General features: G+C 51.0%; 6 protein-coding genes across 6 annotated transcripts; 3 read left to right on the forward strand and 3 right to left on the reverse strand.

Moving 5' to 3' along the window:
* Positions 1 to 200: 200 nt before the first annotated feature.
* Positions 201 to 1,664, forward strand: TrAFT101_004110 (uncharacterized protein; the record flags this gene model as incomplete). The annotated part of the gene is made up of 3 exons (XM_024899004.2): positions 201 to 611; positions 688 to 1,410; positions 1,503 to 1,664. The coding sequence occupies 3 exons, from the start codon at positions 201 to 203 to the stop codon at positions 1,662 to 1,664; spliced, it is 1,296 nt and encodes a 431-aa protein (XP_024766118.1).
* A 315-nt stretch (positions 1,665 to 1,979) lies between these two features.
* Positions 1,980 to 3,465, forward strand: TrAFT101_004111 (uncharacterized protein). Its single transcript, XM_024905739.2, has 2 exons — positions 1,980 to 2,509; positions 2,597 to 3,465. The coding sequence occupies exons 1-2, from the start codon at positions 2,143 to 2,145 to the stop codon at positions 3,148 to 3,150; spliced, it is 921 nt and encodes a 306-aa protein (XP_024766117.1). The 5' UTR covers positions 1,980 to 2,142; the 3' UTR covers positions 3,151 to 3,465.
* Positions 3,247 to 4,358, reverse strand: TrAFT101_004112 (uncharacterized protein). The gene is made up of 2 exons (XM_024898921.2): positions 4,185 to 4,358; positions 3,247 to 3,998 (listed from the first exon to the last, which is right to left on the reverse strand). Exons 1-2 carry the CDS (start codon positions 4,326 to 4,328, stop codon positions 3,507 to 3,509), a joined length of 636 nt encoding a protein of 211 aa, XP_024766116.2. The 5' UTR covers positions 4,329 to 4,358; the 3' UTR covers positions 3,247 to 3,506.
* Positions 4,359 to 4,508: 150 nt separating this feature from the next.
* On the reverse strand, positions 4,509 to 5,897 carry TrAFT101_004113 (uncharacterized protein). The gene is made up of 5 exons (XM_024902231.2): positions 5,684 to 5,897; positions 5,485 to 5,563; positions 5,374 to 5,414; positions 4,825 to 5,305; positions 4,509 to 4,687 (listed from the first exon to the last, which is right to left on the reverse strand). Exons 1-5 carry the CDS (start codon positions 5,715 to 5,717, stop codon positions 4,615 to 4,617), a joined length of 708 nt encoding a protein of 235 aa, XP_024766115.2. The 5' UTR covers positions 5,718 to 5,897; the 3' UTR covers positions 4,509 to 4,614.
* Positions 5,898 to 6,382: 485 nt separating this feature from the next.
* On the forward strand, positions 6,383 to 8,081 carry TrAFT101_004114 (uncharacterized protein). Its single transcript, XM_024905738.2, has 4 exons — positions 6,383 to 6,779; positions 6,893 to 7,083; positions 7,155 to 7,481; positions 7,558 to 8,081. The coding sequence occupies exons 1-4, from the start codon at positions 6,686 to 6,688 to the stop codon at positions 7,870 to 7,872; spliced, it is 927 nt and encodes a 308-aa protein (XP_024766114.1). The 5' UTR covers positions 6,383 to 6,685; the 3' UTR covers positions 7,873 to 8,081.
* TrAFT101_004115 (uncharacterized protein) lies at positions 8,000 to 14,269 on the reverse strand. Its single transcript, XM_024903105.2, has 4 exons — positions 14,006 to 14,269; positions 10,880 to 13,901; positions 10,507 to 10,782; positions 8,000 to 10,448 (listed from the first exon to the last, which is right to left on the reverse strand). Exons 2-4 carry the CDS (start codon positions 13,799 to 13,801, stop codon positions 8,703 to 8,705), a joined length of 4,944 nt encoding a protein of 1,647 aa, XP_024766113.1. The 5' UTR covers positions 13,802 to 13,901; positions 14,006 to 14,269; the 3' UTR covers positions 8,000 to 8,702.
* Between the last annotated feature and the right edge of the window lie 471 nt (positions 14,270 to 14,740).

Below are 14,740 nucleotides of genomic sequence, written 5' to 3' on the forward strand. Positions count from 1 at the left end.
TCTTAGATCAGATCAGCTATCAATTAGTCTATTAGTCCAGCATTTGAATTCGGCATTTCTCATCAAGATCGACTTTGTATCATTCATTCATTACACAAGCAATTGGCCACTTGTTTGGAGGATTATACTCCATTTTCGGGTCTTGACTCAAGACAAACAGCTCTCTAGTTCCATCGTCTCTTGATATGGAAACATAAAAAATGCGCCGAGTTGTCGTGACGGGCCTGGGGGCCATCACGCCTCTCGGGCTCGGGATCCAGAGAACATGGACTCGCCTCATTGCCGGCGAATCAGGCATTGTCAGCGTTGCGCAGCGAGAGCCTCAAGAACGATGGAGAGAGCTGACATGCACTGTTGCCGGCGTCGTTCCGGGAGGGCCCGGCGGGAAATCCAACGGCTTATGGAAAGCCGACGACTGGCTCAGTGCCGCGGAGCAGCGTCGCATGTCCACCTTTACGCAGTATGCAGTTGCGGCCAGTGATATGGCCTTGAAGGATGCCGGATGGGAGGCATTGAGGCAAGAAGAGCAGGAGGCGACTGGGGTATGCCTGGGAAGCGGCATAGGAAATCTGGAAGAGATGTATGACACGAGCTTGGCTCACAGCAATGGGGTGAGTAAATCTAACTGGCATGGAGATTCATATTTTTATCATCTGACATGAAGATATCGCACTGTCCTTGAAACAGGGCTACAGAAAAGTTTCGCCACTTTTCGTGCCCAAGCTCTTGATCAATATGGCTGCAGGACACATCGCCATGAGGCACGGCTTCCAAGGTCCAAATCATGCAGCCACCACAGCGTGCACTACGGGAGCGCACTCCATCGGAGATGCAGCTCGTTTCATCGCACTGGGAGATGCTGATGTCATGGTTGCCGGCGGAGCAGAATCGTGCATCCATCCTCTTACCTTTGCTGGTTTCGGCAGAGCTCGCTCGCTGGCCACGGCGTACAATGACAAGCCACAGGCAGCATGTCGCCCATTCGATGCTGATCGAGACGGCTTCGTCATTGCCGAGGGAGCAGCAGTATGTGTGCTGGAGGAGCTCGAACACGCAAAGGCCAGGGGAGCCAACATCTATGCCGAAATCAGTGGGTATGGATGCAGCGGAGATGCGTACCACATGACGGCGCCGCGAGAGGATGGGCATGGTGCATATCTAGCCATGAAGAAGGCTTTGAAGAGCGCGGGCATTAAGCCGTCACAAGTCGACTACGTCAACGCACATGCTACAAGCACGCAGGTGGGAGACGCGGCCGAAGCCGCAGCCATAAAGCGCCTCATGCTCGGCGAGGAAGGTGTTTCGTCTGAGTCTCAAGTTACTGTGAGCAGCACCAAGGGCTCAATAGGACATTTGCTAGGTGCCGCAGGTGCTATTGAGGCCCTGTTTTGCATCTTGGCCATCCATGAGGTAAGTTCGAGTCCAAGTCCCATCTTCAGGTCATCTCAAGCAGCAATAAGCCATGTTCCCCGAGAAGAGAAGCTAATAAAGGTGGAATGAAGGGAATTGTGCCGGCTACGCTGAACCTGGAGCGGCAGAATGTAGGTGCCGACTTCAATTTTGTCCCACTAATATCTCAAGGAAAGGAAGTCAAGGTTGCGTTGAGCAATAGCTTTGGATTTGGCGGAACTAACAGCACCCTTGTGTTTTCCAAGCTTGAGTGAGTACATGGGTGGGACGACGTCCATATCCAGCATCACTTTGTACAATAATGTATATTAAACAGAGAAACGGATGGTTAGAATATACCATTAGTGACACACAATTCAATACTGAAAACAAGCCAAATCAAAAGATAATCGCACAGCCGTAATAAAGCAATAACATGTCATGGGATGGGCACCATCGACGAGAGCTTTATTTGAATCTGCCCCTCCATCATTGGACCCTGGATCTGATAACTCGGGCACAATCTAACGTGCGTGGGGCAGCCGAAGTTCAGCCGCTTGCGCCAAACCATCATCCGATCGCAGTCAATTTCTGCGCACAAGGAAATCTAGCGCGTCATGGAAGCTGTCCTGGCGATCTGAAAATTCGACACACGATCTGCCCGCCTAATTTTTTTGCCTTGTTCTCTTTTATTTACAGCTATTCCTCAGATACCCTTGAAGGAATTTCTGCCTGCCATATTCCTTTCTCACAATGGCCTGCGAAAGCTGTAGGTCCCAGGCCCGGACACTGCTTCGGGTCGCAAACCGCACCTCAGTACTATCCCGGTCCTCGGCCGCCGCGAGGTCGAATTTTTTGCCGCTGCTCAGTGCGCCTGTCCAGACGCCGCCGCCGTCACGGAGTTTCAGCAGCACGAGCTCGAAGAAGATTTTGGGAATCGGAAGCTCGATTGGAGAGTCGTACCGGGTCATTGGCGCCTCGGAGAGAATATTCAAGGCATGCTCCAAGGCAGCTGATTATCGCATCACCGAGGAGGAGCGCAAGAACGATCAAGTGGAGAGATTAGAGGATGGAGAAGAGATTGGCCGCTCTCTTGACGAGGGGAATATCTGGCACAACAGTATGTCTTTGCTTTGAATCCAATTCTACCATGGACAAAGAACCTTAGCTAACGTTTTCTCTCTCTCTCTCTCTCTCTCCCGAACAGCTTTCAAGCTCTCTCCTACCTTTAGCACCTGGTCGCATGTTACCATGCTTCACCTCTACCTCATCAACGCCCGCATACGGATGCTCGAGCGAGACGCTTACCGAAGCTGGCAGCAGCAGCTCATCGACCACTTCTTCTTCGAGTGCGAGAAGAAGATGCACATCGACCACAACATCACCTCCAGCGCTCTCCGACAGCGCTACCTCAAGGATATCTTTGTCCAATGGCGAGGCCTCCTGCTGGCATATGACGAGGGCCTCATCAAGGGCGATGCCGTATTAGCGAGTGCTGTGTGGAGGAATCTATTCAAGGGCGATCCCGAGGTTGATCCCCGAGCATTGGTGGCCATTGTTGGATGGATGAGGTCGGGCCTTGCATCACTGGAGGGTGCTTCCGATATGGCAATGTCCAATAGGGCTCTCGAAATCTTGGACAAGCCGGTGGATGTGTTCTGGACGAGACTTGAGGAGCCCTTCAAGAGAGAGCAGGGCAAAGAAAGCGCAGAGGAAAGCCAAGAAATCAAGGCTACCCCAGAATTGGCCAAGGCTGCTTAATTCATAAATGAAAAGAAGAAGAAGAAGAAGAAGAGAGAAGAGAAAAAAAGGAGAATCAAGAATCATGATGACGATGATGACCAAAACGGGCGATTGAGGGAATCTGTAAAATATGCAAAAACTGCGAGAAGCGAAGAAAAGTTCTGAAAGGCGTGTGGAGATATTCGAGGCAAACAAGTCCTCCGTATATGTGTATATAATAGTGCTCGGGTGTATGTTACAAGTGTATTGGTGTACGGATAGCTGCCGGCAAACGTGGAGGTTCGGCATCCCACCTCCCTGATAGACCTTTGATATAGATGGAAAACAAGAACAAAACAAAAAAAAAATCAATTCCATATTCATACTCTCATGAATCAATCCTTCTTCTCCCACATCTGAAACTCGTACTTGACGCCAGCCTCCTCCTGTCCTCCCTCGTCAATCTCCTCGCCCGTCCACGCCTGCAACTCCTCCTTCGATTTCCTCTCCCACCCTTCGGCCTTGCCACCCGTCAAGTCCAGCGGGAACCACGTATCGCACTCAAACTCGGAATCAATGCTCGTCAGCAGCACGCGCTTCGCCAACGGATGCGTCAGCGCCGCCTCGTAGATCTGCGCGCCTCCCATGACGAATACACGTGCCGCCGTGCCGCCGCCGTTGCTCGAGCTTGCCTCTGCCGCATACTTCAGCGCCGCTTCTACGGAGGGGACCCGGACCTCGGCATCAGCTGGAGGCGGGGACGGTGGTGGGTTGGCCGGCGCGGAGCGAGTGATGACAATGTTGAGGCGGTTTTTGAGAGGCCTGAACTTGGGGGGGATGGAGTCCCAGGTTTTGCGGCCCATGATGACGGCGTTTTGGATGGGGGGCTAAATACTTGATTTAGTTTCATACATTCGCTTTAAAAAAAAAAAAAAAAAAAAAAAAAAAAAAAAAAAAAAAAAAAAAGTCATGAGGACAATTAATGGAGAGGGTGAACAACTTGAATGAAGAATGGCCTTTGTCTTCTTTATGACGAGCTCGACGGGGATGAAATTTTTCTTTTCTTCCATTACCTGTGATGAAGTGGGAACTCGCGTCGTCACACGCGCAAAATACTGCATTTCTCTCTTGAGGCCTTTCCAGGGCATGGTGCCCTGGAAGCCAATGCCCATGCTGCGGGTCGCCGCGACAATGAGAGTGAGTTCGGGAGTTGTCATGGTGGGAAAAATGTGCTTGAATGTGTGTAGTTATGAGGTTGATTGTGAGTGAGTGAGTGGGTGGGTGAAAAACGGGTGTAAGTCGTTAGCTGCCGGTTAGCGCAGCTACATTTACTGAGCTCGACCTTCTCAAGTTTGAGCTGCAATCAACAAGCACTTGAAGAATGAAAACGTCTTGGAGTTTTGAGTTGATATACACAACATGCTTAACTACCTATACTCTAAGTAAATTACATCTGGGTAAACATCATTCTTCCGGTCGTTCGCTCGCCATCAACCCATTCTCTCACAGCTTTGAAGGCGCTAAAACAGCAATATCCTGATGCGGAATGTCCAAAAACTTGTAAATGTGGTGAAATCTGAAGAACACGTCAGTAAAATTCAACTTTGTTACGTGTAATTGTTTTCTGTTCTTTCAATGGATGCATAGCACATTAATGTTCAAAAGGAAAAAAAAAAAAAAAAAAAAAAAAAAAAAAGAGCCGACAAAACTCACCGATCACTTCCAAAAAACGGCTCTGATTCTCCCTTTGCATTCGTCACCCAAAGCCAAGGCGCGCCAAAAGCCCCCAGATCAACAGCTCTCTTGGTAGTAGCCAAGAGAACATCCTTCATCTTACCGCGAGACTGCATAATCGTTTCGACCTCTTGTTCGGTAAAGAGCTTCTTGCTACCGCTTTGGCCTGGCTTCTCCGTTGCCCCTTGGAGCACGGCCCGAAGATTCTCTTCCGGAATGAGGTTAACGTTTGGGGGCGTCCAGAAGGCCATGAAGAGAGATTCAAAAGCAGCTAGAAAAGTAGCATTTGGATAATTGGCCTTGATGTAGTGCAGAGCGCGAAGTGGTGAGATGGTGTGAGAGACGGCCATGAGATCGGGAGGGCTCTGGATGTTGGAGAGGCCAATCCGCTCAGCCGCACGACGGGAGTCATACTTGAGGTACTTGGCCTTGGCCTCAACGGTCCATGGAGGTTTGTTGCCTAAGAGGTTGGTCAGCTTGAGCCGAAAAGGGGGAGGTGGCATGAGCATGAATAGTCGACTGGCATACCTGACAAGTGATTGATGCCACCCAGCAGCACGGGGTGAATCCTGATTTCAACGGAAGATGAGTACTTTGTCTGATATAACAGAACTCTTCCACACGGAATAGACCACATACTCTACTTCTGTTCCATTGGCCGCCAGCTTATCCCGATTCTGCGCCAAGTCGGCGAAGGCAATGTAGCTGAAATAGGATGCTGCCCTCCTCACACGTCTTCAGTCAGTCTCGACTACAACGGAAATGGGACACGGAAAAAAAAAAAAAAAAAACACAATCCACCCAAATGGGAGACGATACATCGAGCCCCAAAACTTACCAAGATCCAAGAAGCACTCAATCTTGGCGCCCATGATTAGTAGCTATAAATTATGCTTTTAAGCCCCTGGTCCGCCTTACAAGCAGCAAAATCGTTCGGATCGGCTACCCCAGATTTTCTTTTTATCTCCGGATTGCTTTGTCACTGAGATCAATCGCCCGCTGCAGGAAAGTGTGTCGATTGGCCGCAGCTTAGGCGCAGATGGCGTGATAACTATGATGACAAAATCCAACAAAAAAAAAAAAAGAGAAGGGCAAGAGGAGGATGAATAAATAGGCATCCAAAGACAGGGCTTAAAATATTACCTACATGGATGTATTATACCGCCGATAAGCTTCAAAGTAGGTAGTCTATGCAGCGATTGTGCCTAGGTTGCAAGATGCCAGCGGCAATATTACAGCACTCTCCCCCTCAGCCCTTATCCCTCCCTGTCTATCCATAAGATTAGCGCTGCAACGGATGTCCTCCGGCTCCAAACCCGCCAAAAGCCACTATGCCTATCCCGCATAGCTCGCTATAAGCTTGCGGTCTTTCGCGGGGTTATAGGCCCTCCTAGGCGCCGATTCTGCGTATAAAAGCGCCGACATATTTGCGGGCCGAGGCATCGATTTCCATCCCCAGTGTTGAGTAATCAGAAATTGCTGCTCCGGGGGAGCCATCCACGCTCCACATCTCGGCAGCTTCCACCACTGCTGGAACTCGCAATCTGTAGATTTGGCGAATTGGATGGCGATGGGAGATGACATGTGCCTTGGGCGTGTTGAAGCTCCGGAGTCATCAGCCTTATAAGCCTGATGGCCCTTCGAGTCTCTCTGCCTTCTTCTCATTCATGACAACGTCCTGAAGCCAATTGATTGATTAAGATCACACTTTTGATAAGCATATCATCATCATCATCCTCAGCAGCGTCATCACCGTCAGCAACGCCATCAACACCTCTCTATTGTAGCCTTTTATTCCTCTCCATTAGCTACACGTGAATAATTCAAGAACAAAGAAAAAATGGCCAACCAAAAGCCCGTAGCCCTCGTCGTGGGAGCTTCTCGCGGCATCGGCCGTCAGGTCGCCATCGATCTGGCCAAGAACGGCTATGCAGGTGAACCAGCATCCATTCATCTATAGATCCTCTCCTCTATACTTAAAGAGAGAGAGAGAGATACACACTCATAAGAGAAACTTTCTTTGCTAATGTGTAAATCTACTTTCCAGTCGTCGTGGCCGCAAAGTCCATCACAGACCCCTCCAAGCTCACTGATAAGACACCCAATCCCAAGACCAGCGAGTCAACCGTCACCACCGTCGCCCGCGAAATCACCTCCGCCGGCGGCGATGCCACCCCCATCCAGGTCGACGTGCGATCCGAGGAGAGCGTGAATGCCCTCGTTGCCCAGACCATTGCCGTAAGTAATTGCAACATAGGCATATCAAGTCATGGCCACAAGACACACAAGACTCAACTACTCTCTCTCAGAAATACGGCCGCCTCGACGTCCTCGTCTACAACTCCGGCGCCATCTGGTGGGCCTCCGTCGCAAACACCCCCCTCAAGCGCTTCCAGCTCATGCAGCGCGTCAACCCAGAGGGCCTCTACGCCGTCGTCCAGGCTGCCCTGCCGCACCTCCGCCCTCACGGCCGCATCGTCGTCGTCAGCCCGCCCATCTACAGCCGCTTCTTCCGCGGCAAGACCGCCTATGCCATGGGCAAGGTCGGCATGAGCGTCCTGACAAAGGGCCTGGCCATCGACTTTGAGCGCGAGGGCCTCAAGGACATGGCCATTACGAGCATCTGGCCTGCAGTGGTGAGCGAGCTTTTCTTACCAAACAAACACAACTACATGATCCTTTATAAGATGACTAACACCAACTCGTCTTTAGGCCATTGAATCTGCCGCCACCGAGCAGTTCACCAAGAAAAACCCCGACGAAGAAAAGGACCTCCGCAAGCCCACCATCTTCTCCGATGCCATCCTGGGCATCCTGCGCTCCCCCGCCGCCAAAGTCAATGGCGAGCTGGTCCTCGATGAGGACTTCCTCCGTGAGCACTGCGGCGTCACCGACTTCTCAAAGTACAGCGTCATTCCGGGCTCGAACCCGCGCCGCATTATGCCCGCGAAGCTGCCTGACTTGACCGTTGCTGAGCAGGCCGACGAGGGGAAGAGGGTAGATAGCGGTACCAAATCTAAATTGTAATCCTGGATTTCACTCGTTTACTTATTAGCCTAGAGAGGATATTCAGGCATCTCTCAATTACCAAATGTGCTTAGACAGGCAAGGCCAATGGTAATAGATAATGAATACTGAGAGACTAAACGTGGCCAAGAAAAGTATGAAAGAAATACTGCTACCACTATTGTATAATAAATATATGCATCTAAATACACCAACACTTGCATTGGCGCACTCGTATACACTTCATCAACAACATCATACAAAATCAAGCTCCGAGGAAAGGCTCCAGTCATTACCTCATTGCAGCTCAAAATCATTGTTCATTGATATATAATATCCATAAGAGTATACATCTAATTCCTCATAGTAATCTCTCCTTCACTTATCGCAAAACAGAACAGGAAAGAGGGAAAAGGAAAAACAGAAACAGAACAATGCTCAGTTCCTTCAAACTCCCCAAAAAAAAAACATTAGGCACATTATATAAGGCCACTCCTTTTGCTTAGTGCCGGCTCCTCAGTCAACAGTCCGCCGGTCACCTCTGGTACTTTCTACTTCTTTTTTCTCATACACAAAAAAAGGGGGGGTGAGGGACAAAAAAAGAAATCAAGACTAAGGAAGTATAAGAAAAGAAAGAGACTTCCTCAAAAAGAGGGTTAAGAGAAAAAAAAAACAATCGCTTTGCCGTCCCGATCCATTATCCATAGTCAATCTTACAAAATTTCTTTCGGCGAAGTATACTCGCTCACTCCGCTGCTGCTGCAAGTGTCCTTATTCGCTCTGGTACTGCTGCCACTGCGAGGAGACGAAGGTATTGATATGAGGTTCTCGCTCTCCGGGGTATGTTGATCCTATGCGTCCATGTAATCCCGCTGCTGGCTCAGCGGACCCACGCCCTGCGTACTTTCGATATCGCTAACTGTCTGGTTAAACACCGACGTCACGTCCAGGAGCACCTTCAGCCGGTTCCATTCATGTCGGCTTCGCCATATCTGGTCCATCATCTCTCGGTTAACTTGTTCGAGCTGTTCAATGGTGCAGCCCGAAGTATTATCTGTCATCCGATGCAAAAAGCTCTCTAGCTGCTCTTTCACCGATAGCGGCTGAGAAGCCTGGGAAGCCTGCGGGCCTGAGTTGCGGGATGACGAGTGTTGCTCCTCCGGGCTTCCATCGTGTGAGGGCAAGCTAATCACCGATTTCGAACCCGCCGGGCTCTGATGTGTGTGTGAGCGGGGAGATGGCCGGTCTGTTAGCATAGGCGGAGAACTGTCGACATGCTGCTGTGCCCGAAGCTGTGTGGATTGCCAGATATCCTCGTTAGACGATAAGAGACTATTGTTTTGCCCGGTTGGCAGTGTGTCAGGGATATCAGTCTGCTCGTTAGGTTCAACACGGCGATTTTCGTCGTGGTTACCATTTGTATTTTGGCTCTGGCTCCAGTTGGATGAGCGATGGGTCGACAGATCCGATGTCTTTGTTGTGGAGGCTTCGTTAATTACAGCGGAAGGCGACATGCCAGGAGGTAGAGTAGTAACCACAGATCGCTGAGATACTTGCGTCCCTGCCAAGTTTCTCGAAGACACGTCCTGTGACTTTGGCGGCGGGCCCATGGGAGACGTCGTCTGGTGTTGGGATTGGGACTGGGATGCCAGTTGCGTAGTATCGTCATCGGTCCCACTCATATGTACATCGCCCTCTTTAATAGGGTTGGAGGTGGAGGTGCCGTTGCTCAGCTGATGCGCGTCTTGGCCGGCTTCGCCATGTCCATTAGACAAGGGGCTTCGTATTTGGAATCGAGCCATTGTACGAGCTCCTGGTACCGGCTCCCCGAGTGTAAGCGGACCTTGGGAATCGCTGTCATTGCCTCCGCCGAGATCTGACTGAACTCTCTCTAATACAGACTGCATGGCTATTCGCTTCCGCGCTTTCGCGGCTGCTTCCTTAGCTCGGTGCTGCTGGCGTTGGTAAAGCGCTTCCCAGTCAATATGGCCGGTGCTGTTTTCGATGCTGGCTACATCGACCTCGACGTTGCTAAGTAACTCATTGGCCTTGAGAGTACGCTCCTTATCACCAATATTCTTGGCATCTCTTGCCAAAGACTTGATATCAAACAGAAAGTCCTTGGGGCGAGCATAGAATCCGTTTGACAAACGCTCCTCAATGGTTGTGGTTTCGAGATTGTAATAGTACTTTCCGGATTCAAGGTGCATTAGCACTTCATTGCCATACTTGTCCTTGGCAATCTCAAAAGGTCTGTTCTCCCCCTCCGCTAGATCCGGCCGTACATAGTTCGGGTCCGCCTCCAGGAACAGATAGTCAATCTGGTTTTGTTGAATGACTGGCTGTCGGAACTTCTTATATCTACGGTTGATCTGATCCATAATGGGCTGTAGCTGAATTTTCAGAGCATTGAGGAGTTGGTGGTCCCTCTTCTTCTGGGCCTTCATCTCTTCTTTGGTGGGCGGTTTGGGAGGCGCTTGAGGTGCCACCGGGAGCTCCTCGAGAACTCTCTTCTTGCGGTTCTCCAGGTCCGGAAACTCGTGAGGATTCAGCTTCACGTAATCCAGAGTTCTCGCAAAATATTCCATGCGATTAGCCTGCTTTGTTGTTAGCGTCTCTCGATCACACTATTCGTAGCACTGCGTCTCATCTTACCTTTTCAGGCCTTTGAATCTCCATCTGGTTTTTACTAGAGTAGCCAAAAAAGTCCTGAATCAATTCCCTTGGGAGATGCTTCTTCTCGCAATCCGCGGTAGCAAAGAGGAGTATAGGATCTGTCGGAGGGATGGATTTCAACATCATGCGAAAGGTAACGAGTGCCATCGTCCCAGTCAGCGCCGCGTACCAGGTGTCGATGTTTGGTATGTAGATGACACTTGGTTTATGGCGCCTCACTTCGGTGAAAAGGCCAACAATCACTTGCTCCATCGGCTATTAAATCAGTTAGCAATTGTAGTATTTTGTGTGGGGTTAATCATTCGACGAGAATTTGGTGTCGAGGATGGCCGGGGAGGAATCAATCACTTACTCGAACGTCACTGAGCAAGCTGGGGAGATCAAAGTTTTGAACGTGGAGTCCCTCAAAGTAATGGAGAATTGCAGATGAAATGTAGCCTTGGCCCATACCATGAGCACCTGAGATAAGGAATCTGGGCCGGAAGACTCGAGAGCGTTCGAACTCTTGGCTCAGGGCCTCGCGGCCAAAACCATGATCCTTATCCTCGTATTGCTCGTACATGGCTTCTTCCAATGCAGTCGTCTTCTTTTTTCGGGGCAGCAGCCGATCAAGCGCTCGCTTAGCTTCGTCAAACTGATCACGCAGCAGAGGCTTAATAGAGGCTGGGAGTGGGCGTGCTCCAGATGTCGCAGATCGCTCCGACGAAGGTATCATCTTCTTGATAGAAATCATGAAATCAGAAGCATGAACCGAAATCCTGGCCGGATCAACAAGCAGCTTCTCTTTGGATGAGTAGATCTGTGGGTAGGTTCGCTGGATAGCATTGAGAGAAGCCTCGGTGCAGAGGGCTCTCAGGTCAGCACCGCCATAGCCCTTTGTGCTCTCTGCCAGCGACTGCATGAAATCATTCGACAGGCCCCAGTCTTGCGTGTGAATATTGAGGATGGACCGACGCCCTTCAATGTCAGGCAAGGGAAAGTAAAACTCTCTGTCAAATCGGCCCGGTCGTCGAAGGGCAGGGTCAATGTTGTCTGGCCGATTGGTGGCGCCAATGACGATGACCTGTCCACGTCCATCCATGCCATCCATCAGAGCCAACAGCGTCGAGACGATGGAGGCGTGAATCTGTTCTTGTTTGCTCGATCTAACCGGCGCCAATCCATCAATCTCATCAAAAAAGATGATGCTAGGCTGGGTTTTTCTCGCCTCTTCGAAAAGCAAACGAAGCTGTTTTTCAGCCTCGCCAACCCACTTGCTGAGCGCATCAGCACCTTTGCGCATGTAAAAGGATATCTTTTTACCGCCAGAGCCGACAGAGTTGGCAAGAGCACGAGCAAGCAGCGTTTTGCCAGTTCCCGGTGGGCCGTGGAACAGCACTCCGCGAGGCGGCGTAACATGGAATCTCGTAAAGAGCTCAGGATACAGCAAAGGAAGCTGAACCATCTCTTTTAGCTGATCAATATGGCCTTGCAAACCACCAACCTTGCTGAAATCCACATTCAGATCCACGCCCAGAGGATCGGCATCCGCCAGTGCCTTGCGGTCTTTGATCTTGCCAACGTTAGGAGTGGCCCCGACACCGTCAACGCCCAGGCCCTGGCCGCCAGATACAAGGCCGCCAGCTGGAGCAGCAGATGTCGGTGTCATGCCTACATTTCCGGCAGCATTGGAGCGATGCATCATCTCATCATCACTACTATCGGAATCCACACCACCAGTGGCACCAGTACCCCATGGGCCGGCCAGCAACGATCCGACTTCGCCGCCGCCACCAAAGGGGCCGTATGTAGTGTTTAGATTCCTATCCCAGCCAGCGCTGGCGCCACCTCTACGGCGATTGCGAGCAGGCGTAGGAGCCGGATCCTCTGCTTCATCTTCAATGTTGGCAGCTGTTAAGGGGGGCATATAATAGTTGACCCGAGGCCGCGGTCGACGGGAGCTCCCTTGGTACACAATGGGAGATTCTGTTCGAGCCTTGCGATGTGGCCTTGCTGACCGTCTCAGCTCCCGAGCTTCTTCATTGAGTTCGTCCATGTCGAAATCGGGCTCGTCGTCAGCGGAAGAATTTCTACGGCGTGAGGTGCGGCCTCTCGATCGGGTCTGTCTTCCACGAGGAGTTGGACTCTCCATGGCATCGTCCTTCCCTTTCCGTTCCTTATCAGAAACTTCAGCGTCATCGGAGTCATCACCTGGCTCAAAGTCACTGCTAGGTTCTTGAGTAGATTTTTTGGTGCCCCTCGTCAGCCGGCCGGACCGGCGGATACCACCAGCTTCCGGTGTAGCTGCCGCCTCGGCCTCAGCATCGACGGCCTCGGTAGTCTCAACAGCATTTTCTGTGGAAGCAGCAGCGCGAGTACTCCTTGTCCTCCGAGTAGTAGGTATGTCATCGTCGTCATCGTCGTCGTCTTCGGCCTCATCCAGTTTTGTGGCAGCGATCTCATCGACAGGGGCCTCTTCTCCTTCCTGGCCCTCGTCAAATTCCTTAGCAGCATCTGGCATGTCAGAATCAATCTCTTCATGTTTCCTTTTAGCCGGTGAACTTTGCGAGAGCTCATCGGGAGCATTAGCATCGTTTACATTTCGGAAGCTGCTGCTGCCTTCATTAGAGGCCTCTTGGATTGGCTCAGGGGCCGTCTTGACGCCCTTCATGCCACGAGTAGCCCTGCCACTCCGTGTGACTCCTTCGGGGCTCTTGCTTCGCGAGTTTCGAGATAGGATAGCGTGTCGACCAGAAGTAGATAGCTCCATGAAGTCTTCCGCATCTTCAGTGTTTGCCCTGGTCCGGCGTGTCTGGGCTAACGCTGGACCAGGGACCTTGAGCTTGACCAGCCTCCTCGGTTCAGACTCAGACTTGGTAGGCTTGCCAGGCTTGAGAGGAATATCATCGAGCTCATTAAGCTCCTCATCTTCCTCTTTTTCTTCCAAATCATCATCCTCTTCGCTGCTTTCTTTGTAGTTTTGCTGTTTGACTGCTACCTTTCTAGCTTTTCGCCCAGCGGCATTCCTAGGGGCATCTTCATCCTCCGACTCCTCAGTCGCTTCGACAAACGAGTCTTCGTCACTATCGGAGAGCTCGTCTTCATCTTCATCAATGTCAGAGCCACGGTAGCGGTTGGTCCGTTTTTGGCCCGATTTGGCACCTTTGGATTGGCGGGTTTTCTTGGAGCTTCGACTCGGCTTTGCCTCTGTCGGATCGAAGTTTTCGTCCTCGGGGTCGGATTTATTAGGGTCGAAATCCTCCAAAAAGTTTCTCTTCCTCTTGCTGCTAACCATTTTATCGCACTCTGTAGATTTTATTCGGTGGTATTTAGAACAATTAAATGACAGGCAACGACAAATAGACTGCGTATGTTCGGATGGGTATTATTCGGGTCTACAACTCAAAATATCAAGTATTAGCTGATGGTCAATTTCATTCTGGGCTGCATTGGCAACATAGTCCAGCCCATTCATGTCTTGACAGCTTGAAAGACTTGCCTAGGCCATGGACAGCACCGCACGCTCGTAATCTAAAGCGTGCATGGAATCGCGCAATGACACACCCACTCTAGACAAAACCCGGCGTCGACAGCTGGCCAAGGAAGATTCGCACCGCAAATTTGACCGGATTCTGCACTCAAAAGATGTCGCGTTGATAAGATGCACCGAGATGGGGCTCCGGGCTGGCAAGACAGAAATGCAGCGATGGTCGCAAATCGAGCTGGACGACGAGACTTCGCGCGTCGCGAGAGCTAGCAGCAGTGTTAGCGCTGAGGAAAACTGGAGGTTGCCTCCTCACGTGCAGCCACTGCGGCGCGAGCCAAGCCGAGAGTGGCCCGAGCTTTTTTTCTCTCTGCCCTTCCGGCACCTATTCTAGGGATCCAACTTCTCCAATCCAGGGGCCCGCTATTAATATCCAGGCCACAAAAAGCGGCCCATGAATGACGATGTGCAACCAGGGCTTCAAATAAGCTGTCAATATGGCGTCAAAGAGCCCATTTACGCGGTTGAGATTACCTTTACAACGTGAATGAAGAGTGATTCAATTGTTAAACACGACGTTTTCCTTGCACAGGCGTACCGCCAGCAGCATTTTGGCAACGTCGCCGACCAGCAAACAGACGATGCCCGAGACCATGTCCATCAAGGTGCTGCCGCGTCGTCCACGTTCGCATCGCGTTTTTGACACTTTAATTTCCAGCTTCCCCAGATTCTTCAGATCTGTCCCTGGCA

The sequence above is a fragment of the Trichoderma asperellum genome, chromosome 2 (assembly GCF_020647865.1).
Source record: "Trichoderma asperellum chromosome 2, complete sequence".
Lineage (NCBI taxonomy): Eukaryota > Fungi > Ascomycota > Sordariomycetes > Hypocreales > Hypocreaceae > Trichoderma > Trichoderma asperellum.